At 40.8% G+C, this 24,137-nt stretch overlaps 1 protein-coding gene across 2 annotated transcripts; it reads left to right on the top strand.

Moving 5' to 3' along the window:
• Window positions 1–443: 443 nt before the first annotated feature.
• On the top strand, window positions 444–17,634 carry SLC17A2 (solute carrier family 17 member 2). Of its 2 annotated transcripts, XM_004463485.3 has the most exons (12): window positions 445–799; window positions 4,274–4,384; window positions 5,581–5,792; window positions 7,596–7,829; window positions 7,917–8,004; window positions 10,393–10,479; window positions 11,950–12,068; window positions 12,172–12,333; window positions 12,805–12,937; window positions 13,028–13,175; window positions 13,888–13,978; window positions 15,519–17,634. In XM_004463485.3, exons 2-12 carry the CDS (start codon window positions 4,282–4,284, stop codon window positions 15,651–15,653), a joined length of 1,512 nt encoding a protein of 503 aa, XP_004463542.1. In that variant the 5' UTR covers window positions 445–799; window positions 4,274–4,281; the 3' UTR covers window positions 15,654–17,634. The 2 variants fall into 2 exon arrangements, with proteins under 2 accessions (XP_058141332.1, XP_004463542.1); XM_058285349.2 differs by lacking the exon at window positions 15,519–17,634 and having other exon boundaries at window positions 444–799; window positions 12,177–12,333; window positions 13,888–13,979.
• Window positions 17,635–24,137: the final 6,503 nt, after the last annotated feature.

The following is a 24,137-nucleotide window of genomic DNA, read 5'->3' as shown; positions in this document are numbered from 1 at the left end:
GAGCCTCCCATCTCTAAAGGGCCTCCTACCAGCTGGCACATCTATTTCATTTAATTTGCCCAATAACCCCACAAGTGGATTATTATAAACCTGGCTTTACTAAAGTAGCAGCCAATTCAAGGAGGCTAAGGGACTTGTCCAAGGTTGCAGAAAACAGTAGGAAGTGAAAGTGGGATTGACTCATCTCCCCAGTCCCAGCAGTGCTGCCCTTTCTTTCACACCATCCAGCCTTCCCCTCAGGGTAAAGGCTTGTTGACTATTGTTGAGCAGCTGTAGCACAGGTCAAAGCTGATACCCATGGTGACATCACTATAAGATACTTGCTCCATCCGGGAGAATTTGAAAATGAGGTTAAAAATTAAGCGGCAAAGCCAAACCCAGACTCTCTGCTCTGAGAATGTAGGGCTAAATCTGGTGACTGCCACGTGGCTTATTATTTACTCCTGTGGAATTATTTGAAAGGGAAGAAGGGATGGAAACTCCCACGTTCTTCAAGCTCGGCTTATAGGGCTTAAAACAGTGCCGTAATAAAGGGCAGTGCCTGCCTTCTTTTGGTGGAGAGGAGGATTGCCAGTGTAGCAGGGCACTGCTAAAGGGAGGGATCGGTTTCAGGGGCCATCAGAAGGGAAAGTATCGACAGTGGCCTCGGGATCTCTATCTGGGAATGGTCTCTGGTTGCAGAAGGAAGAAGAAACTTTCTAGGAAAGGGACCCAATTCAGTCAGGACCCTAGAACAAGGCTTGAGAGGCCACCGGTAACAGCAGACCCTGTGGACAATGGTCACTTCTCTGGGGACTCCGTGAGTATTAACTGTGCCACTTGGATGTGTTGGATAGGCTTTTGCTATGGAATAAAATCCTGGATTGGAAGCCACAAGACCTGGGTTTGGGAAATGTGTCTAGTTTCTCAGATACCTATGTGTACTTCAAATTAAACGCAAGGAAAGGAGAACATGGGTGAGGTTGTTGGGAATCAGATTGAAGGCAAGAAAACAGGTATGCTGGGGATTCATCTAGATTGTACAGGGGCCCTGAGAGATTACGGTGCCCTGTTAGTGCTATGACCAGAAGCCAGAGGGAAGAAGGCTCAGGGCAGACACCGTCTTCCAACCTGTGCTCCCAGTTCCAAAACACAGGGGCCCTCCTAGGGGCCTGGAAGATGGGGGCTCTGGCTTGAGGAAAAGCCTGTGAGCTGTCCAGGAGAGCCCCCACTGCTCTTAGGATTTGCATAACCCTGCTTTTTAGGATTGCTGCTATCGATGACAGGGATGTCTTTCCTTCTTCCCTCCCTTCTTTCCTTCTTCCCTCCCTCTCTTCCTTCTCTACTTTCTTTCCTTCTTTCTTTCTTTCCCTCTTCCTTTCCTTCTTTCTTTCTTTTTCTTTTTCCTTGGTGATCAAGTTCATAAATGAATTGACAGCATGGAATAGATGATATTCTGGAAAAACCAATTTTATATAGAACTACTGAACACTCAGAAATTTAGGCCAGTGATAAAAGGCTTTCAATTTTGCTGACATGGAAGGAACTACTTCTTCCCAAATTCTCTGATGTTTGCAGCAAGATGCATCCCCTTTCTACCTACCTCACAAGGTCCACAGATCCACAGATCTTAGTCTAGAAGAAAGCACTTTTAAAGATGCTTCGAACCAGTTTAACAACCTATCAAAGCACTTTTATGGAAGTGTATTTTACTTGCTGTAAGCCAATACTTACTTATGGATCTGTAGAGGCCAGAGGACCAAAACTGCAATCACACTATTTTTTTAAATGTCAATAACATTCTATAATGCACAGTATTTTGCAATTTGCAAGGTATTTCTCGTGTTTGTTAATGTCACTCACAACGCTCCTGAGAAATGGTAGTATCCCCATTTTTCTATGAAACCTTGTTCAGTTTGTTCACATTGTGAATGGCAAAGCAGAAGTCAGTTAACAGATACCCTTTGAACTGCAGGTTCATGCTCTCTCAACTACATGTAACATTTACTCTGAGTAAACTGGGTGACTCAACTAACAAAGATGATGCAAGACAGGCTGAATATTAGGAGAAATCTAAGAGCAATAGGTCATCTTAACAAAATAGCTAGTCCTAAACTTAAAAAAAATGGGAAAAACCTATTTGTTTATGCATCCACAGTATTATGTATAATATTGATTTTATCTCAAATATTGATAATACAATATTGATTTTATCTCACATGAAACTCTACACTGCATCATGAAATCATTCTTAAAATAGACGATTTTCTTTTAACTTAATTTCAACTCAGTTTCCTGTCTCTTTAGGGCTTCAATGCCAGGGTTCGTTCTTCTTTTAGAAGAGGTTAAAAGTTGCCTTTAGACAAGTCTTGAAATCTTATATAACAAGGGGAACAAATAGAAAACGGTCCAAATTTATCTAGGTCAGTGAGGCATGTACTACAGATTGCCTCAGCTAGAATGCAGGTAGAGCAGTCAGCTGATACAGTCTCTGTTACCAACCAGATGTTAGCAAGACATAGAAAGCTTCCAAGACAGAGCAACAGCCAGCAGCTTTCCTGGCACTGACCTCCTCTTGCCAGCAATTGGAACTCCAGTTTCAAAACCTAGAAGGGAAAACCTTATTTTAACCTATAAAATGGAATGGTGCAATGTGTAAACCATAATATAAACTATAGACCTTGGTTAGTAGCACTGCTTCACTATTTGTTCATCAATCGTAACAAACGTACCGCACTCATGTAAGATGTATTAATAGGGGAAAATGGGGGAGGGGGAGGGGGTATATGGGAATCCCTTATTCTTTCAATGTAACTTTTCTGTAATCTAAAACTTCTTTAAAAATAAAGTTTATTTTATGAAGAAAAAAATATATTTCTAAGAACAAGAAAAAAAATCCAGAGATATCTGGCAAGCAGAAAACATCCTGACCAAGCAGATGAAACCTAACTGTTATTCTTTTAAATACAACTTAGGTTTTTATGGTTATGAGTATCTACCAAATATAAAAAAAAATTTACTTGATAAATATGGAAATGTGGAAAATATGGAAAAGCCTAAAGAACCGAGGGATTGCCGTGTTCCATAATCTGGAGGCAGCTACTGCTGGCACTTGCATGAATTCGTTTCTCTCTCATGCATGTACACACACAGGCATGGAGCCTGCTTTGTACAGGAGAGTATGAGCATTTCTCCAATATGATTTGACATCTTTGACAACATTATTTCAATAGAGTCATTCGTAAGAATCTGTTGAAATTGATTCATAAGACTCTTATTGTTAGATTAATTTGCCTCCAATATTATGCTGCTGTAACGAATGGGCAGTGGATATTTTTGGACAAAATTCTTCATATCTGTATCTCTCCTTCTGATGCTCCACCCTGAGGTCATGGATTATAAACAACTTTAAGGCTGCAGAAGTGTATTGTTAAATTGATGTGCAGAGAGAGCACAGAGCTGGGAATGCTGAAACATAAGCATGTTACATGTATTTGTAAAGTCACGGAAGCCTCAAGTGAGGAGTGGCTACAAAACTGATCCTCTTCTCAGGCTGAGGAAACACATATATCTATTCAAGAGAGAGTTTGATGGGTGCACAGAAAACAAATTAAACATATCCATATTTGGGGTCATGGATTTTCTTTGCCAGTTGACATAGCTGTATTTGCCCATAATTGTAGCAGAAAACCCCTGTTAGTATGATTTTATAGGCGATCTGAACTTTCAGTTCCATAAAGTGTTCAAATTGTATGTAACAAAGGCAAAAATAAACATTTTAAACCTTTAAATGTAATACATGTAAGTATCGTATAATGCCGTCCGTCAGGTTAAAAGAAGGCACCTTGAACCATTGTATGGAGGGAATGGAAATAAGGCTGGGATTAAGAGCAGAATGTTCTGGAACCTGCCCCTACCATCCAAGCATCACCGTAATTGTTCCATCTCCTGAGCTGCTGCAAGCCCCTGTACTCCTTAGCTTTGTACGGTTCCCTGTGATTTTATAGAGCCCATGGAATGGTCTCATTTAATTCTTAACTGTACCACTCAGAAAAGAGCATTGTCCTTATTAAACAGACAAGAACACAGATGGCTAGGGAAATCCAATGACAAGCTCTAAGTGGCCCTTCTTGGAAAACTCGAGGCCTCCAAACACACAGCCATGAGGGCATTGTAGAACATCAATCCTGTGTCCAGGATGGGCCGAGACTTTGCTGGTGCTGCGAGGAGGTGAGGAGGCAACTCTAATACAGAAGCTTTTGTGAGTCATGCTTGGGTTCTGTTCTCCCCATAGATAAAAACATGCCGTGGTCAGAGCGACTCAGGGCAGAAGGGACCTCCACCGCCAAGTGTGGCTGCATTTCCCAGGGAAGCCAAATGGACCCAAAGCCTCCCACCAGGAAAGGTAAAGCCGGCTTCATGAGGAGGAGTCGGTGCTTTCTTTGTGTCCTTGACACATCCTCTCCCTCCCCTCCTCCCTTGCCATCTTGCTGTCCCTTTCAAGAGACTCTCCCAGTCCAACAGTGGACCCAGCCTCACCCTGCCCCACCCAGCCAGTTATAAAGTTATCTGTTGCCCCTTCCTTGGGGAGTCCCACAGAGCTATCAACAAGCCCCCAAAGCATGAATCCCCTAAAAACCCTTACCAGGGGACTGGTTATTTCCCCTGAGCTTGAAAACCTCCAGCAATATGGAAATAACTTCTTTTGCAGGCAGGCGATCCCATGCCTGGGCCTATTTGGCCATTACAATTATAATGGAAAAAGTGCTTTTTAAAAATCGATTTCCTTGTGGGTTCTCTCAGTTTTTCTTTGTTCCCATTTCTCCATATCTAAATAAGAAATTTTTATCTGTTGTTCACATGGGAACTCTTTCAATATTGACCCATTTCCCCTCTATGTGGCCTTTGTTATTTAGTTTTTTGCTCTTATAACGTTGAATACTCATCCAGTACCATGTCACCTACAAAGTTAGTAAAAATGGCTCTCCATATTAATAAAACAGAACAGAGCAAACCTGAGCATCTGTGAAGGCAGAACCTTGTGACACTGTGACACACAACCAGGATATTTCCAAATGGACACCACAGTAAGGGTTAGTGAAAAAAACGCCTATTTAAAGTACTAGCTCTCAGAATCTTCATATATATGATTAATTTAATCTAAAGGCAGCTCTCTTGTAAAAGATTTCAGGCTTGGTGATAAATGAATGTGTGTCATGGATAGGACCACTGGCCTGCAGCAGGGAAACATGAGTTTTGTGAATGGCTCTGCCACCATCTTCCCTATTCTTTTCATTTTGGAGCAAGAGGACATACATGCCCCATGTTTAAGTTTTCCTCTATCACCTTTTTCCCACATTTGCCCTCTTTAATTATAAGTCTCAGATGCATTGTCTTGAAGCCCTCCAAAGAAATATGATGATATGACAAACATGACAAAAGGAAAAGGAAGCTTGCAATCTCAGTTATTTTAATGAAAAAAAGCTCATGGGATTGCATGAAATCATCCGAGGTCCTTTCAGGTTCAGTTGTGGGAGGAATGGGAAGAAGCAGCGGGTCTCGGCCAGGATGCTTATCGCCCATATTGGTGTTGTTCTCCAGGTCTGGATTTTTGTTCCTTGCGCTATGGACTGGCCCTCATCATGCACTTCTCAAACTTCACCATGATAACCCAGCGTGTGAGTCTGAGTATTGCAATCATCGCGATGGTGAACAGCACTGAGCAGCAGAGCCTGCTCAATGCCTCCACAGAGGGGCCTCTTGCACATACCCTCAATCACCCCAGCTCATCCATCAAGGAATTTAATAGAGGGGTAAGTTCCACGGCAGAAAAAAGGCTCTTTGTTGAGAGGGCAAACCGTATTTGAAAGGGGACTTGGATTTTGTTTCTGCATCATGTAGAAGCATGCATTTTCAATGACAAACTCAAAAGAACTGGGCTTATTTTCTTTGGGACATTGACTACATCTGTGATAAAAAAATAGTCTTTTCTTGATATTATTATGATCATGGGGGGAGGGGCTATAGGAAAAAAAATTAGTGAGAAATTCTGAAATGGACCAAACCGATTACTGTATGTCTTCAATAAAAAACTAGTCATTGTCTAAGCACATCCTTCTGGGTTACCCGATTCTATATGGATTTCTGCTTCTTTCATTGTTTTTGAGCTATATTAAAACTCCATAAATTAAGTATAATTATGTATGCCTGATAGATATGCAAATGATTCTTGTCCATAACCTTGTAAATGAATGAATTGATTAATACTCTCCTCCCTTCCCCCCTGCAATTGACTATGTCAGCTTTGCCATCTATTTAAAATAGATTTCAGCATTACATACTGTTTATGTACATGTTCTTTGGATTCTCCTTTGTAACATCTTACTGGTTCCCTCATTAATCAATGAGTTAAATAAAATCTTTGATACTTGCTCATTTTATATTTGTATGAGAATCATGATTACAACCACTTAATAAAATTACACTTTAAACTATCTATCATTTATGGCACATTTCCAGTGTCAGCCTCCAAATTCATGTTTTCATTACCTTGAACTCAGCTTATTTATAATGACCTCCCTGCTGCCAGTCTTTTCTTTCATTATCAGTCTATACACCCACACTCCCACGCTCAGGAATCCAGGACCCCTTTCAAACTCCTCCCTTGATGTGCTGTGCCCTTCCAGAATCTAAGCCCACTTCCCAGCTCAGTCGTACCTGCTATCCATGACTCAGGGAAATTCTCTGCTCTGGGCAAGCCAAAGTTCCTGTTAGTTTCTGATCATTTGATATGATTCCAAATGCGGGAAATCTGCTTTTGCTGTGTTCGCCAATGAAAACGAATTTTCCTTTTTCTCTTTATACAAATCATAGTCATTCTTCAAAAGGTGGCTCAAGTACTGCTTCTTTCCTGGAAACTTCCTAAATTGTACTTCCCTGTTTCTTGAAGTCTGTTCTTACATACTTCCTCAAATCTTCATTCTGACATGAATCGCGTATGTTGTGTTATTTATAGATTTATAAGTACTTTAAGTAGATAAAATATTTCATCTTTTATATTCTTTGGCTCTCTTCTTCAACTTCTAGGATAATGTCATGTATCTAGTATGCTACCAAAAATTATTTATTGAGGTACATCAGAAAAATGTGAGCTTATTTATTTGTACATGTTTTAAGAAGTCAGCTCAGTTAGGACAGACCATAATTCCCAAACTTAATTAAAAAAAAATTAGAACTTATTTTGGTGAGAATTCAGTTTTCCCTATTCTTTGCAATGAATCAACATGTCACCCAGCTTGTACCAGATGGAAAAATAATCAAAGGAAGCTCTTTCACAGATGAGCCATCCCTAAATGGCTTCTTTCTGTTAACCGTCCATGTAATAATTTTCTTTATCTCTTTTCTTCAGCACTTCCCCTGTTTTTCTTGCCCTCTGAGAGGAACAAATTAGGGGAGTCATTGTTTTGGAAAATGTGGGTTATTTAAGTGGATTGAAAGTAGAGAAAAACAAAAATTGTTATTTTATGTAGTAGGGCCCCACCGATCCCAACCAACTCCTGGCTACAGAGCAGGGTTGTAATGAGATTTCCTTCTTCTTCTTCTTTTTTTTTTTCCAGGCCTCTGTTTATAAATGGAGCCCAGAAACTCAAGGTATCATCTTTAGCTCCATCAGCTATGGAATAATATTGACTCTTATCCCAAGTGGCTACTTAGCAGGGATATTTGGAGCAAAACAGATGCTTGGTGCTGGTTTGCTGATCTCCTCCCTTCTCACCCTCTTTACACCGTTGGCTGCTGACTTTGGAGTGACCTTAGTTATCGTGGTTCGGACAGTGCAGGGTATGGCCCAGGTATCCAAATACCTTTTCCTTCTGAGTGGGATAGCGATTCCCAGATTACACTGGAGATCAAAGGACTCATGGACATTTTTATTCCAGGGAATGGCATGGACAGGTCAATTTACCATTTGGGCAAAATGGGCTCCACCGCTTGAACGAAGTAAACTCACCAGCATTGCCGGGTCAGGTAAGGATGCAGGCATGCATCACTGCTCCGTATTCTGCCTCACTCTACCACATCTTTCCTTCTCTGGATGGGATTTTTTTAGGAGAAGGAGAAACGTGCTACCAAAAAACAATAAATATGAGTTAGTTACCTGACAGTAAGAAAGATTGATCCACGCTGTAAGCTCAGCAGTGGGAAGGAGCACTGTGAGCTAGGGTAGTCAGAAAAGAGTATAGGAAAAAGTTTAGAACTTCAAGAATTGGCATAAATGGAAAAAGATCAAGTAAACTCCATTTTAGCAGAGACAGAGGAGTGAGAATTAAGACTTTCAGCATTTGGAGTGCTAAGGAGAGAAATCTGGCCAGTAGGGGGAGTATAGAGTCCACACATTATTCTGAGCTCTTTACTGTTCTGAGCTGATAGTCAAAACAACTTTCTATGTCGGCATGTTTTTCAATCACATTTTACAGAGATTAAGTAAATTACTTAAGTTATCAGTGGGTGGTAGGACTGGGATTCGAGCCTAGGTAGCTTGGCTCCGAAGTACACCTTCTCAGTCAGTATGCAAGAGTCACTCCATAGCATGTGCTCATAAGAAGACCTCTACAACTTCATCATTGCTGCTTTCCCCAACCCATAACCTTGACAGTGCATACTAGAAGAACACAACTGAGTTTCCATTAAAAGTCTCACTGCCATGCCCTACATACAGCCTCATCCTGGTGATTTTCACCTCTCAGCAGTCTCCTGCTTGCTGTGTCCTTCCATCACATTTGTCACCACTTCCTCTATCTCCAAAGGCTGTCAGTGGGTCTCCCTTTGCCAGCTTTGTTTCCATCATCCTTCCTTCCTATCAGAACTAAGTTACCATTAGACAATATCAATATCAGGGTGATACTTGGGCAAAAACACAACCAAAGTAAACCCTGGATAGTAGTGTATAGTAATATATTAATAATCTTCCCTCAGTGGCATAAAAAAAAAGGAAATATGCTAAGTTAAAGAAACAAGACAAAAGGTTCTACATGTTGTTGACTCCATCTATGCAAAATATAAATACAGATAAATTAGAGAGAGAGAAGTAGTTTAGCAGTTATGTATGGAAGAGGAAGGAGAGAGGATTGTGAGGTGACTACTAAGGATTAGAGTTTTGTTTATTTTTTTATTATTATTATTATTATTGGAGTAATGAATGCACAACTCTGTGATTATACCGATGTTATTGATTGTACATGTTGGATGGATGGAGGGTTTATGAATGCATTTCAATAAAATTGATTTTTAGAAAAGCAAAACTTACCTTCCTAAAGCACAGATGGGGTGTTTTTGCTCACATGTCCAGGAATCTTTAGGGTGTTTTCCACAATTGCAGAATAAAAACTGGCCTCCTCATTGCATGGATATAAGGATATTCTGTGCCATCTGGCCCCAACCTGCTTTTCCACCCCACACTCATTTGTAAGCAATGCTCTGGTGGCACCAAACATGTACTGCCCACCTTCACCCTACCAGCATGTAACTTTCCTCTGGCTCTACTTCTATTGGCCCAAAGGCTGAAAGGTCCTTTGTCCCTAGTTCCTATTGCCTAAATTCCATTCATCCTACTGCTTAGCTCATATAAACAATTTATAAATTTTATGATTGACATTGATTTTCTCCTTATGCATGCTTCCATAGCACACAGTAGTTTTATTATTGTATTTATATTCTATATCCATTTTTTTTCAAGTTTCCAATTGGGACCTATTAATGGGTCATAGAATGAATTTAGAGGTTCAAATCAGTATTAAGAAAATGAAAGGGAATAGATTAGAAGGAAAAATTTTGGAGTACATTGCACGTGGTAAGGATAAGTAGTGTTTTATGCACCTTTTGTAAGAGGTGTGTGTATATATTTACAAGGATATTTGTGTATGAGTTGTGTTGCCACGTAAAATGCATTTCTTACTAGTGAACTCTGTAAAATATGTTCAAAATCCAAGGTCTACATTGTTTTATATTTGTAATAGTGAATTTGGCTTACACTTATCCCTCCAACTAGACTGAAAGCTCCTTGAGGACAGGGACTGAATCTTATTAATTTTCTTAAGTCTTTCCATTCCTGTCCCCAGCCTCATATTTCACTTGGGATGAAAGGAAATGCTGCTGGGTTGAGGCCACAGAGAGTGTCTGACAGACTAGGAAATTTGGATTTCTTTGCTTGGGTACTGAGGAGGTGTTGAAAAGTCAGAGAGCACATCATTATGGTTTATGAATTTTAATTGCTTCATATGCCTTTGGGCAGGATATCTGTAAGTGGGAGAAAAACTCTCATCACCCAGTAATTCTAAGTCTGCCACCTCACTGTGTGGGCAATGTCCTGGGAGCCCACTCAGTCTCATCCTCTGGTGTTTTCTCTCTCCCCTTCAGGGGCAGCCTTCGGGTCCTTCATCATCCTCTCTGTGGGCGGCCTGATCTGCCAGGCCTTGGGCTGGCCTTTTATCTTCTACATCTTTGGTGAGTCACCATCTCTCAAGTCCTAACACTTCCATCTCCCAGGCACACATTTTGAGGGCTGCCTCACCCATATTCTCTCCATAAGAGAGATGACGAAGATCTCTAACACTTCCACAACAGAAGATGACGAAGGATATGGAGGACAGATAGCTCTCTTAGACTGGACCACATGACTTGACTCAACACTGTCCTGGTGGTTCTGGCCACATGCACAGGCAAGGAGACACCTGTATTCATAGTTCTGACTCCTGAGCCAGTGGGAATGTAGCCTTACACTTCTGCCCAAGCATCTTCTGCAGAACGATTTCCCACCGCATCTGAAATGCCTGGTCTAGTTGTTGTATGTGGTTTATAAAAGTTGGTGAAGCACACCTTCAATGTGTCTTCATATTTAGTTATAATTATTATTTTTGTCCAAGATGCCCTTAAATGTATTCTCTACCTGGTCAGTCTTTTAAACCTCAATTCAAATGTAACTTTCCCATGAGGCTCTCTAGTATTTATCCTATCAGATTCAGATGTTCTGTCCTCTGTTCTCCTTGCTGCTATGCTGTCACTAGGCTATGTTGACATGTAATTATTTATCCATCACCCCACCCACACACCCACACACCCATACATACTAGACTGGAATGCTTGAGGCAAGAAATCCATTTGATAATGTTTTTATCTCTTTGGTGCCATCATAATGCCTGGCTCTTAGTTTTATAAATAAAGGAATGGGAAAACCCATTAATTAAAGAACATTAGTCCCCAGAGTCTTTTAACATAAATTCTTCTTCAAATGACAAATCCTAGTGATGGGATGAATTTATACTGATTATTTTGTTGTTATAGCCAAATGGCATTTTGAAATAGGATTCAGGCTTGCATGACTTTCTCGTTAATAATGCTAATCTTGGTCATTTTGGTCCACATTTCTTAGCCAGGTAGTGTTGGGTAATATTTCTTTGGGAATGAATCCACAATGGATGTGTAGTCCGTATAAAAAGAACACTATCTCTTGCAAATGTGTTTTAAATTTTCCCTTGCCACACTGATTTCATGGCAGGTTATTTCACATATATTGACTTACTATTGACCTTGCTATGGAGATCTTCTAAAACAAGACAATAATGTGCATATTAAAAAATCCTTGCTAAAGACACAACACTATAATGATTGGCATTTTGAGAGTAGTGAATCAGCTGTGGATTGCTATGTTTACGCTATTGCTATATCTAGAGGGCTCTGACATTGAGAAATGAAGACTGTATTTGAGAGGTGATATCTAGAAAACTTTAATAGTAAAAGGAGGTTTGTTCAAGAATTGAAAGGAAGAAGTGGGAAATGTAGATCCTTATGGTGGGATAGCCAGGAATTACCTGTGTGACAGGGATAGCGGTGGTGATGTATGCCACTTCAGAGGAAGCACCCTCTGGCCAGGGCACAAATCCAGCTGAAAACTGATTGAGGGTCCCCACTTCCCAGGCAGCATTGGCTGCATCTGCTGTCTCCTGTGGTTCACGGTGATCTATGATGACCCTGTGCATCACCCATGCATAAGTGTCAGGGAGAAGGAACACATTGTGTCTTCACTGGCTCAACAGGTACAGTGCACCCCTCTACCTGGGGACCACATGGAGATCACCTGGGCAGGGTGGGGTGCTCCCAGGAGAGATGTCCTCTTGTTGATTAGATATTTCCTCTCAGTCCAGTTCTCCTCGACGATCTGTCCCCATAAAAGCTATGGTGAGATGCCTACCACTCTGGGCCATTTTCATGGGTTTTTTCAGCCATTTCTGGTTGTGCACCATAATCATAACATACCTCCCGACGTACATCAATTCTGTGCTCCATGTCAACATCAAAGAGGTAAGTATGTGGCAATAAGGAGAAAGAGTTCTATGCTGCCCACTGCATGCTGGTCTCTTCTCTTTGCACATAACCACTTGTTTAGTCCTCACAATGACCTTGAGAGGAGTCTGCACAGAGTGGAAAGGGGGGGCACATCATGGTGAGGTGACTTGCCCTGAGTTACACAGCTGCCAAGGGGTAGAACTGCTCCAGTGCCCATGTTCTCAACCACTATGTTACACTGCCCCACCTGCTGATTCTTCAGCTTCCCTGAGAAATTCATATTGCTTTTTTCTGGGGACCGGTGTTCCACAGGAATTGGTCCTTTTGCCCGAGACAGTGCTCTTTCTAGGGGGGAAAAAGAAGCTAGTTTCCTTAAAACAGCTCGAAGGTCAGCTGGCAGACTAAGTGGTGGGTCTGTGCAACTGGCCAGTTTTGGTGTTACGTGCAGTGCAGTAGTTACTCACTGTATGTTTTTCCTTCCTTCAGAGTGGGGTTCTGTCCTCCCTGCCTTTCATTGCTGCTTCAAGCTGTACGATTCTAGGAGGTCAGTTGGCAGATTTCCTTCTGTCCAGGAATCTACTCAGATTAATCACTGTGCGAAAACTCTTTTCATCCCTAGGTAAGGATAGGCCCGTGGGCTCGGTTAAGCAACCCCCCTTTTCCGTGCGTGGTCTGAGCGGGTTCCTGACGGCATGTCCTCATTACCCAGGGCTGCTCCTCCCATCGCTGTGCGCCGTGGCCCTGCCCTTTGTGACTTCAAGTTACATTACAACCATTATTTTGCTGATACTTATTCCTGGGACCAGCAACCTGTGTGACTCAGGATTTATCATCAACACCTTAGATGTTGCCCCCAGGTGAGAGCTTTACCTGTTTTTGTCCTCCTCCAGGCCATCCCAGAGGCATTAGCCTTCAGCCTTCTGTGTGCAACTCTTTCCTGTTGTTGATGTGCACTAAATGATGACAGTGACAAACAGGTGGAGGTGTCTCTATATGGTCATAACCTGAGACAGTTTTAGAACGCCAGTCCCCCATCTCATAGATGACAAGCTTCCCAAGCCTCCTCACCAGATATTGGACTGTGTGCTCTGGGGAAGTCCCCGGCCCGCACTTGCATTGGACAAGCTTCTAGGGTGTTGATGATATTAGCCACGATGTATGTGTGCACCTGCCCTGAGCCAACCCCTGTTCCTCGGGTTTTTCTTGTATTAACACATTTGATCCTCACCACATGAAATAGGAACCCCATTTTGTAGGGGAGAAGACTGAGGCATGAGGAGGTTCAGTGCTTGCCTAAGCAGCAGAGCCAGGATGTGAACCCAGAGTCTGTGTTCTACACAGCTGCTTCCCATGCTGAACAACTGGGATAGGGGGTCTGAGTTGTCCCCTGGTGGTTGACACAGTGACAGGTGATTTCAGGGTTGGCAAACAGACACAGTCCCGAACATCTTCATGTAAGGATGAATTGCATTAGGCAAAATGACCACCCTTGGAGTCGAGCTCATTAAAGCCAAGTTACCACAGAAGTCATAGGCTTCTCTGACTCTATATAAAATCCTCTCCACACAGATACGCAAGTTTCCTCATGGGGATTTCCAGGGGATTTGGCCTCATCGCAGGAATCATCTCTTCCACTGCTACTGGATTTCTTATCAGTCAGGTTGGCCTGTTTATTGAACATCTACAGGTGGCAGGTGTTATTTGGACACTGGTGACACTTGGTTGTGCCCCTGATCTTGTGGGGAGAACAAGTGTGGATGTCAACACAACTGCTCTCCTCACAGGGGCCTCTAAACCGAGCATGGTAGGTCAGATTTCCCAGAGGAAGGAAAATAGAAGCTGAATTTTCAAAATTGAATGGATGTTAGATTGGTGAAAATGAACAGTTCAGCAATGAGGCAGATGCACAACTTCTTAGAGGTACAATAGCAGGGAATGGTTCTTAGTTGCTACCAGAGGAATGGTCTGACGTGAAGATAAGAGAGGGTGGGAAGGGGAAGATCACGAAGAATCTGCTCAAATTAATTCCAACTTGAAAAAAAGCCTCAAAAAGAAACACAGAGTGTCTCAAGGGCAGTTTAAAGAGAAAAGAGAATGCATGAGACACCCAGGCTGGGTATGCTCACTCAGCATTCCCAAGTGTGGGTTGTGAGGAAGATGAAAGGGCAGAATCAGGCTGGGATGGACAAACTGACAAGGGTCAACGTACAGAGAAACCTTTAGTTTTGTTTTAATAGATCCCGATGTGGTCTAGTTTCTGGGTTAATTTTTTACTCATTACTAGGAATCCACAGTAACAACAATGCTGGAAATGAACTATGATTTACTAGCACTTGTGAGCAGGATCACACAAGGAGACCAAATATAACTCATGCTGCCCTGGGTTGTTGTGATTGATATCAGCAGCCTCCAAAAATAAAATCAGAAGGCATGCAAGCATGGGATCTTAAAAGGTGCCATGATGGGTAGAATTTTAAATGGGTAATATAATATTTTAGATTTCTAGGGCTACCCTAGCAGACTATCACAAACTGGGGGGCTTAAAAGAACAGACATTTATTCTCTCATGGTTCTGGAGTCCAGAATGCCCAGATCACAATGTTGCAGGGCCATGCTCCCTTTGAAGGCTCCAGGAAAGAATCCTTCTTTGACTCTTCCTAGCTCCCGGCAATTGCCGGGAATGCTTGGTGCTCCTTGGCTTGTAGCTACACCAATTCACTGTCTACCTCTGAGTCTCTCTCTGTCGCCAAATCTCTTTCTAAGGATACCAGTCTATGGATTTAGGGCCCTCCTTAATCCTGTAAGCATTTATCTTAATTTTACCTGCAGAGACTCTGTTTCCAAATAAGGTAACATTTGCAGGTATTAGGGACTTCAACTTATCTTTTTGGCAGACCCAAGTTAACACATAGCACACAATATTTTCAGGAATGTTGAGATTCAAATCTCCAGGAAAACATTAGTGTAGTTAATTTATTCTGACTTAAAGAAAAAATTCCAGAGCTACATTTTAGACTCACTTCATTTCCAACTGCTTCATAAAGCCTTCTTTGATGACTTAAGATGTTAAACGGACATTGCATATTGTTCCCTATATTCTCTGTGGTAGACCTTGCAGTACACAAAATGGAGGATTTCTAGAATGAGTGGGAGAGGAATTTTTGAGACTGATAAAATTATTCTGTGATTTTTGTCTCTAGGATTCTGTGTCTGGATGGAGAAATGTCTTTCTCCTGTCTGCTGCTGTCAACATGTTTGGTCTGATTTTTTACCTCATGTTTGGAAAAGTGGAAATACAGAAGTGGGCCAAAGAGAGGACTCTCACCCGCCTCTGAGACTGTTGAGTTACAAACTTAAATGCAGTCCTGACTGTTAACTTTTCAACATTGCCATTTTTTCTTTATATTCTTGGCCATAGCCTCAGCAGTTCTCAACTATGGCTACGTGTTAGAATTCTGGATAGCCTATAAAATTTACTGATGATGCCTGGGCCCCATCTTATAGATTCTGACTGAGTTGAGGCAGAGCTAAGCTAACACAGATTTTTTTGGCACTCTCCAAGGGTTTCTAACACACAGCTAGGTTTGAGAACTGCTGGACTAATGTGAAAAGTCAACTCCTCTTGTCTTTGGATTTCCTCTTCAGTAAGTATTATACAAATAAAATTCTATGTGAAAATAATCACTAAGTACCTTCATGAAGGTGGTTATGGACATAGAAATTCTATTGGGAATTGTAGCTATATGTTAGAGATTTCTGCACAGAACAGAATTTTTAAGGCTGTAATCCACACAATTGTTATTTTACGTCTAGATTTACCGTTTTTTTTTAATAAACTGAGAAACATGGATATTTATTTATTTGGTTAAATTCTATTAAAATTCATATGCTAAAATTAAATAGATCATTTTAAAATTATTTAGGTTAGGGTTGACTTCATCAGGCAAATATATTATATATTTATTTATATTAATTAAAATCTAGTAGGTTAGTGACCAGAGACTGACGAGAAAAGGATGAAATGAATGAGGCCAACTAGAAATTAGAGAAGGTAGAAGAATATAGAATTGGAAAGCTTGCTGAATATAAGGGGAGACTGTGTGGTCACTTATAGGAGTGACAGTGAGATAATTCAGAGCAAATAATGAAAAGGGCAGAGAAATGACAGAAACTTTCTCAAGTGAAACACAAATTTATGTGGAGGAGAGAAGATGCAGCAAGACCTAGAAAGTTATCACATATCAGAGAAGTTCCTTTTGATGGAAACTTTAATCAAAAGGATTGAAGTTAATGCAAGATTTTCCCAAGATTCTCAAATTAGTCATCATCAACTTCAATTCCAGGAAATAGCTCTATTGTTCTTTCTATTATTGCCTTCAGATATCTTCTCTTGGGTTGTCCTTTCCTATTTCTGAACAATTTCTCTAAACTGTTTTCTGTCCAGCACAGTGTAAATCAAAACTTCAGTATCATCTAAAAAAGAATGTATACCAAGGAATATAAAGAACTACAAACTAATATGAAAAAAGACAGATAATCGTAGAAAAACGGGCATAAGACGTGAACAGAGACTTCATAAAGAGGTTTTCTAAGTGGCCCATAAACACACAAAAAAGGTGCTTGACCTCATTAGTCATTAGAGCAATGAAAATAAAACTAGAGTGAGATACATTATCAAAATGACTAAAATGAAAGAAGATGAAAATCAGCAAATGTTGGCAAGGGTTTGGAACAACTGGAACTCTCATATATTGTGAGTATAAGTGTAAATTAGTACTTTGGAAGGCTGCTTGGCAATACATCCTAAAGCTAAATTACACATTCTAATGACTCAGAAATTGCACTTAGAATTTCATATGAGCATCATGCAGATGTTCATAAAAAAAAAAAAAAAAAAAAAAAAAACACTACAATTTTCATAATAGCCACACTGGAAACATCTCAATTGTCCATCGAAAGAAGAATGAGTACATAAAGTTCAATATGTTTATATAGCAATGAGAATAACCAAACCACAACACACAACATGGATGAATCTTTTAAGTCCAGTGTTGACTGAAAGAAAGCATATTTTTAAAGTTCATGTAGAGTTTTAAAAACTGGCTAAAACTAATCTCCTGTGCTAAAAAAATCAATCTAAAAAAAAAATCTAATATTTTCCCTTGAGTCAGGGGTTCAGTAATGGGGGAAGAGGGTGGCTCCTAGGATCCTAGTAATATTGTATTTCTTGATGTGGGTGATAATCACAGGCTTGTGTTTACTTTGTGAAAAATGCACATTTATAATTTGTACAATAAAATGTTTACTTAAAACAAATTACATTTCATCAATTTTCAAAGTTTCTCCTCTTTCTTTGGCTCAATGGAGAATGAGTCATAGCCTCTATTTTGATGTTCTTTGTGGTCTGCTCTCTCCTCCTCCTTTGCTGGGCCCTCCAGCATCAGAACAGGAGGATAAACAATGTGGCAACCTGTGTTGTCAGCTTTTGGGACAAAGGCCAAATTAAAAAATGGCAAAGTCAAGGAGGACCTTCAGTCTCCCAAGAAACCGTGAACCTGGATGCATCAGTTGTCATGGGCAACTTGTCTCCATATTCTTGGCTGGCAAATTTTCTCTTTCAGTATCCTAATTGTGTCATACAACTGTCATCTTGCTTCCATGATTTCTGATGAGAAATCTGCACTAAGTCTTACTCAGTGTCCTTTGTGTGTGATGGTTTGCTTTTCCCTGGCTGGTCTCAGAACTTTCTCTTTCTCTTTGATTTTTGACATTCTAAGTATTATGTGTCTTGAGTAAGTCTATTTGCATTTATTCTGATTGGGGTACACTGTGCTTCTTGGACATGTAAGTTCATTTCTTCCATGGGAGTTGGGAAATTTTCAGCCTTTATTTCCTCAAATACTCTTTCTGCCCCTTTTCCCTTCTCTTCTCCTTCTGGAACTCTCATGACATGTATATTGTTGTGCATCATGTTATTATTCAACTCCATGAGCCCCTGGTCAATTCCTCCCCCGCCCCCCATTCTTTTCTCTCTCTGTTCTTCTTTCTTCAATTTCAGCTCATCTGTCTTCTGTATCACTTATTCTTTCTTCTATCATTTCAAGTCTGCTGTTGTATGCCTCTAATGTTTTGTTTTGTTTTTCAGGAAGTTCCAGGAATTAAACCCAGGACCTCATACATGGGAAGCAAGTATACTCAGCCACTTGAACTACATCCTTTCCCCTGTAATGCATTTTTGATCTCATGTATCATGTCTATCATTTCCATGAACTCTGTTACTTTTTTTAGGTTTTCAATTTCTTCTTTGTGCTTGCTCAGTGTATTCTTGATGTTCTTTATCTCTTCAGCATATTGTCCTTCAACTCATTTATTTGATTTTGGAAATTTGTATGAATCTTGTTGATTAGTTGTCTCAAGTCCTTTGTTTCATCAGGGGCTCTTATAGATTCCTTCGCTTGGGCCATTTCTTCCATTTTCTTAGTATGGCTTGTAATTTTTTGCTGAAGTCCAGGCATCTGGTAGGATGGTAGTTTATTCAGATGCTCAATTTACCTCTCTTTCATAAGGATTTAATGGTGGGAGTCTGTGTTATTGCTGTTCTTTGATTCTTGGTTTGACCTATTCTAGGTCTTTAGGATTGCTGCTGTTAGTTGCTCAAATCTGGGTCCTGGACCCATTAATGAATTGCAGACCTGCTTCCAAAAGCCTTGGGGAGGCAAACACTAAAGGCCGGAAAAGTAAAGCTTATTTACTTTGAGTTTCCTCCTGTGCACTTCCTTGGCCAGCCAGCAGATGGCACATTTTGACAGCCTTCTCAGTTCAAAGTCAGGGCGGAGTGTGTTTGTTGCCTACACAAACAGGATAAAAAAGACAGAGGATTGTGCCTGGAGGCCAAGAGCTTTGTAATTGCAACTTTCTTAGAGGTTGTTTTCCAACCTTTGCTGGCAGCTTCCTCTTTTTGCTGGGTAGGGAATAATTCCACCCCACTCTGCCTCCTCAACAACCAGTCCCAGTCAGTAGAGAGGGCGATGGAGAGGGTCAGATCTCTTTAGTCCTAAACTGGCTCCCAAGGCAAACAATGATGCAGCCCCACACAGCCTGAAAGGGCTGGTGGGACACAGCAGACCAAATCTGTAGGCCAAAAGCTGAGTCAGCCTTCAGCTGTGTCCCTCTCTCTCCTGGTTCCTAGGGAGATGGATCCTTGCAGCACCCTTTGTCTGTTGCCACAGGCTCTGAGACCTGAGAATTCAGAAGGGTCTTTGCGGGGGGGGGAGGGTGCCAGTGGTAGCAGCTGCCACTTCTAACTCAGTTTTGCCATCAAGATTCTTTTCCTTTGCCGCTCTCTCTTCTGGGCTCTGTTGCCACAGGCTCTGAGACCTGAGAATTCAGAAGGGTCTTTAGGTGGGGGAGGGTGCCAGCAGTAGCAGCTGCTACTTCTAACTCACAGTTTTGCCATCAAGATTCTTTTCCTTTCCCTCTCTCTCTTCTGGGCAGTGTCCAGCCATCCCCTGTTGTCCTAAACCCTGGAACATTATTTTCCAGGCCATTTCTGCCATGGTCCCCTAGTTATTCTCTGGGAGAGAAGAGAGTCCCATGTTTTCCTAGTCTGCCATCTTCCTGGAAGCCTTCAATATATTTCTTAATGTTGAGCAATCTTTTCTTCCAGTATTCTTCTAATATACTGTAAAATCTTATTTGCCAATAGTTTATTTAGGACTTTGGCTCCTGTATTGTTATATGAGAATAGTCCTGAACCTCTGTGTGTATTTTGTGTGTCTTGATCAGATTTAGAGATGAACCCTACGTCAATTTCAAATAAAAAGAAAGGGAAACTTGCCTTATCCTCCAATCCCCACAAAAAATGAACTAAAATGAATTTTTAAATGCCTATTATTATTCAAAGGTTTGGAAGCAATGACTTGTCAAACTATGTAGGCTTAAAGCCACTTCGTGGAGAGTTCTTTGATAACTTTCTCAGTTTCCCTCATGGGTATCAGTCTATTAAGATATTCTATATTTTCTTCAATCAAGTTTGGTATCATCTTGGAGGATCATCCATTTTATACACAATTTAAAATGTATTGGTAAAATATTCAAATGTTTTATCAAATTGTCTTTTAAAATGTGTTTGTCTGTACCAGAATTTTTTGCTTTTGTACTTCTTACATGATGCATGTGTACTTTCTGCTTCTTCATTAGAACACTTCAAAGAAAACTTGACTTTACTTTCTAAACTGTTAGCTTTATGTTGTATCATTACTACCTCCTCTTGGCCTTTGTTATAGTTTAATACATTTTCGTTTTGAATACTTAGTCCATTTATTTATTTACATCATTTTTTATTTAATTATGAAAGAGGTTAAGGCTTAAAAGGGACTTCTCCTCTAACTCCAGTTTTGTAGGCAAATTCAGTTTGCTATATAGTACTCCAAAACTGTTTGCTTCATGCTTTATTTCTTGAATTTACACCTATGGAGTAAAAATCTGACTGTTGGCTCCTGCCTTGTGTATAAAGAGGAAACCGGCTCAGGAAGACATCCGACCATCCCACCAAGTATAGTCCCCTTAGTTTCATTGCTGTTCTCTGGAAATTTTGCCCCAGCCCATTGTAGTTAATGCATTTTTAGTTTTTCATTAAGTACTTTCCTTGTAAGAATTATAACACTTGCATCCTTTTGGGCATCCTGTTTGTCACTGTGGCTTGAATGTAATTCAAGTGCCAGGGCTGGGTTGAGGCAAGGAGGTGCCCAGGGAGCAACATTTAAGGAGATATTCTTTCTTAGGTTTGTGTAAATGTTGGATCAGCACCTGAGAGTGAGTGCCTCCTTAAATTTTATGCCCAGGAGGTCTTGTGTATACTTCAGCCTAGTCCTGGACACTGATTATTTTTTGCATGACCCAATTCCTCTACCCCTATTTCTTCATCTCAAAGCATTTCAGAGAAGAACTTTTGGAACAGTACTTGAACTTGGATAATACAGCTTCTGAGTCCCAGAATAGCTGAGAATTTCTTTCTTAATACTCTAGTCTAATGTTATAGAGACTTACTACACTAACATATTAACTGGGAACAGAATTCTTGTTTAAAAATTTTTCTTCTTAGGAACAGTATTGACTTCCTGCTAGTCTCTTCTGATGTATAATATGATGAGGAAGTCTAGCCCACCATGTGTTTTTCCTATACAGGAGAGATATTTTAGGCAGATGCTGTAGGATTCTCTTATTACCTGGAATTCCTTATGCTCACTTGGATCTTTCAAGGTGTTAGTCACTTTCAACTCTCCTGGAGTAATGTGCTTTCAGCCAGCATTAGTGTTTCTTTCAATTATCTCTTAATTAGCAGTTCTGCTCTATTTGTTGAAAGTGTTGTGCATGTATGTTTTTTCCTAGGAATCCTCATTTATTTATCTGTACGCTGGAACCTTGTTGTCCATCTTCTAGTTTCTGCTGGATTTCATCCTCAGGCTGTTTACTTTCCATGCTACGTGGACTTCTCACTGCTGCTGGGATATGGAGACTTTCCAAGGTCTCCCCCAACTTCCAAGTTCCAAATTACTTCCCCATCATAAACACATACACAACAAAGAAAGGCAGGAAATCCTGATTAATCCAGTGAATGGATTAATCACTGGATTATATTTGATTAATCCAAATCAAATATTTGGAATTCTCCCTTTGTTGACAACCAGGAAGTGGGCATCTTGCCACAATGAGATAAGGGTGCCTTTCTTTTATAAAGTGGGAAGAGGGCACTTGTGAATCAGGCACATTCTCAGGCAATTTTAGGAAGTAAGTTTCCATTCTTCTCTCTACTCAGTATTTAAGGTGTCAGGGAAGAATTTAATTGGCAGGATTTAAGTCAAGTGCCCGCTCCTTGGCTTTAGCAGAGCCTGGGCAACTGGTAACACAGTCTCAGCTTTCCTTTCTGATCCCAGGATTTGCAATCACAATACAGTCACATATAATAGGCAAGAGAGTTTCCCCAAAATAAAGTCAGGATGCTTGTAAGAAGGGGTACCTTTTTCCTTTTTGCTTAGTGTGGAATGGGATAGTTCTACCTAAGCCTGCATTTTCCAAATGTAAAGTGGGGATGATTTCTCCTTGGGACCCCTCCTTGTTTCTCTGAACGCTGTTGCAATTCTTTGGATGGAAACTGACCACCAGCTCCTGTTGGTTTATCTGATTGGTTAATTCCTTGCAAAGGACTCAGAATGCATGGAGAAACCCAGCAGTTGGATACAACGGCTTTCCTCAGTTTTCCTTGAAACTATTTTCAGAGCAGTCATGTCCAGTTGCTTTTTGGAAAGCAAGAGAGTGTCCTGCCTCTTTTTGGCATGTGAGTCTCCAGGTCCAGAAAATGATCTAGTTCAAGGAAGAATCACCCCAATGGTCCTGCACCATGGACCCACCTCCACCACCAGCCCCATCCCCTGGGGGGATCTCACAGAAAAATTGTGTGCCCTGGGCAAAAGCAGAAGGCTCAGTGAGTCCCAGATCATCCTGGCAGTTCCTGGACAATACTCTTACTGTTATCAGGCAGGGACTTGAAGATTCAGGCCCATCTGGTACCAGGAACTCTAATTTTTGCTGGAGTTCTTGAAATCAAGCCTTGGGGAGACTGTTTAGTCATGTGGGGCTGTGGCATATGTGAATGATGGCACATGGAGTGGGTTGTTGGCCTCATATTTGAATATAAGAGGAACTAAAATGTGCCAAAAATTCAGCTAAGGCCCAGTGAGGTTAAGGAACACTGTCTCTTATGCAGACATTGCCATTATTCACATATTATCTTCAAAGCTAATTATTGTCAATCTTTTTGAGTCCTTTCTAAACTTCTCAAGTTCAGTCTTTAGTCTTAAAGTTGATGCTCACCACATCTTTTCAGGAAAAAATAAGTTGCCATTGAGGTTTCTTAGGTTTTCAGAATGGACTTGCCTGTTTATGCTCTTCATTTCGATGTGTTTTAAGCCACTTCTGTGTGAGCTCTGGACGAGGGATTGGAGATACAATGATAAGTGATGCCAGGGTTGCCCATACAGTGTGAGTCCACCTCCTAAATGAGGAAATACACTTTCATTCCAGAAGTGTGTACCACATACCTGTGGGGTGTCAGGCATGACTTGGGCACTGAGAATAGAATAGTGAACAAACACTGTCCCTGCCCACTGGGGATCAGAAAATAAATAAGTAAACTGTGTATCATATGGAGGTGATATACACTAAGGGGAAAATAAAGCAGAGAATGGGGTCTTTCTGCAAAGGTGACTTTTGAGTGAAGGTCCAAATTTGGGAAGGGAAGAGCATCCAGACAATGTTAAACTGTGGATTCGGTCATTAGTCACTTCCTTACAATTAGAGCAAGTACTGACAGAATGCACTACGGAAGAACTTGAAAGATTGGAAGGGAGTGGTGGGGATGGAAGGCTTCACTGAGAAAGTGATGTTTCAGCTGAACTGAGCTCTGAAAGTTAAGAATTCTAGGCAAAGAAAAATAGTATGTTCCGGGCTGAAGAACCAGCATATATGAGAATGGTAGTAAAAATAATCATACAGCAGTAATTAACATGTGTGGAGTGCTTATCACTACAACCTAATGGTTAGGTGGCATTATTACACTCATTTTAGAATGAGGTAACAGAGACGCAGGGGTATGTCTAAGGCAGGAGTTCTTAACATTTTTGGTTCCACAGACCCCTTAATAAGTCCACACTATACTGTGTATTATTTAATAAATATGTCACACCCACACCCATACATCCTCACAAGAATATTGTTTTTTTGAATTGTAGTTCAAGCTCATGCACCCCTTGTTAAATACC

Source organism: Dasypus novemcinctus, chromosome 22 (assembly GCF_030445035.2).
Source record: "Dasypus novemcinctus isolate mDasNov1 chromosome 22, mDasNov1.1.hap2, whole genome shotgun sequence".
Lineage (NCBI taxonomy): Eukaryota > Metazoa > Chordata > Mammalia > Cingulata > Dasypodidae > Dasypus > Dasypus novemcinctus.
This window is presented reverse-complemented; position numbering and strand designations above follow the sequence as displayed.

Coding starts and splice junctions, on each gene's coding strand:
- SLC17A2 (XM_004463485.3), top strand. CDS start 4,282: ATGCCGTGGTCAGAGCGACTCAGGGCAGAAGGGACCTCCACCGCCAAG. Junction 5,793..7,595: donor TCAAGGAATTTAATAGAGGG/GTAAGTTCCACG, acceptor TTTTTTTTCCAG/GCCTCTGTTTATAAATGGAG. Junction 7,830..7,916: donor CAGTGCAGGGTATGGCCCAG/GTATCCAAATAC, acceptor TTTTTATTCCAG/GGAATGGCATGGACAGGTCA.